At 48.0% G+C, this 1,055-nt stretch overlaps 1 protein-coding gene across 1 annotated transcript; it reads left to right on the top strand.

Moving 5' to 3' along the window:
• Positions 1-6: 6 nt before the first annotated feature.
• On the top strand, positions 7-1,010 carry LOC116381000 (tRNA-dihydrouridine(20) synthase [NAD(P)+]-like). Its single transcript, XM_031842795.1, has 3 exons — positions 7-222; positions 583-704; positions 786-1,010. The coding sequence occupies exons 1-3, from the start codon at positions 43-45 to the stop codon at positions 928-930; spliced, it is 447 nt and encodes a 148-aa protein (XP_031698655.1). The 5' UTR covers positions 7-42; the 3' UTR covers positions 931-1,010.
• Positions 1,011-1,055: the final 45 nt, after the last annotated feature.

The following is a 1,055-nucleotide window of genomic DNA, read 5'->3' as shown; positions in this document are numbered from 1 at the left end:
ACACCATGTCCCTCTGAGGTGTAGTACAGTATAAAGTACACCATGTCCCTCAGTGGAGGATCTCTGGATCTGGTGAAGACCAACATGGACATCGAGGACTTCAGGAAGGCGACCGGAGCTTCGTCGGTCATGTTGGCTCGAGCCGCCATGTGGAACGCTTCAGTGTTCAGAGACCAGGGACCTCTTCCTCTGGAGACCGTCATGGAGGACTACCTCAAACACGTGAGAACAACCAATTTAGAGATTTTGGTCTATTTTTCTTCTATAACTCGTCTTCTTTCAGACTCGTTGAAATAAAACGTTTATTTTACTACTTTGTTTGTTTGTGTCTGTAGATTTCTACTAAATTCACCAAAAGTTACCGTTGCATAATGCCTCATTTGCATATTTAAACATAACATGTCAGAAAACTTGTAATACAATAAATAATCATCTTAATGTGAGTGATGAAGAGGAGAAGTTTCATGTTGATATCTATGAGTTCATTATATATTTTTACCATATTCACCTGTAGAGTCTCCTCTGAAGTGTAAACCTCTTACTCTACTACTTTCTTCTTCTTTGCTGGCTGTGGTTTCGTAGGCGATCCGGTACAACAACCACGCCTTCAACACTAAGTACTGTCTGTGTCAGATGCTGAGAGAGAAGGTGGAGTCTCCTGTGGGGAAGCAGGTGCAGGCGGCTCAGAGCAGCGCGGAGCTCAGGTACGACCACTGGTTTTTGTTTTATTTATTGAAATGACTCGTGGTGGTTCTGACGCCAGTGACGTCGTGTGTTTTTTGCAGCGAGGCGTTGGGGCTGCAGGAGTTCTATCAGCAGACCCAGGACCAGCTGCAGGCCAAGAGGGACGCCCTGCAGACCAGCAGCCGCCCGGAGACGCTGGTGATGGACGGAGACGTCACCACCATGGCCGTCAGGTTTGAGCGGTGAGTCAGTGAACCTCAACGAGAGCTCCTTCTGTTTGATCTGTAGGACCGCGAGGTAACACGTAGGACCGCGAGGTAACACGTAGGACCGCGAGGTAACACGTAGGACCGCGAGGTAACACGTAGGAC

Source organism: Anarrhichthys ocellatus, unplaced genomic scaffold, assembly GCF_004355925.1.
Source record: "Anarrhichthys ocellatus isolate YVR2014 unplaced genomic scaffold, GSC_Weel_1.0 scaffold10568, whole genome shotgun sequence".
NCBI lineage: Eukaryota > Metazoa > Chordata > Actinopteri > Perciformes > Anarhichadidae > Anarrhichthys > Anarrhichthys ocellatus.
This window is presented reverse-complemented; position numbering and strand designations above follow the sequence as displayed.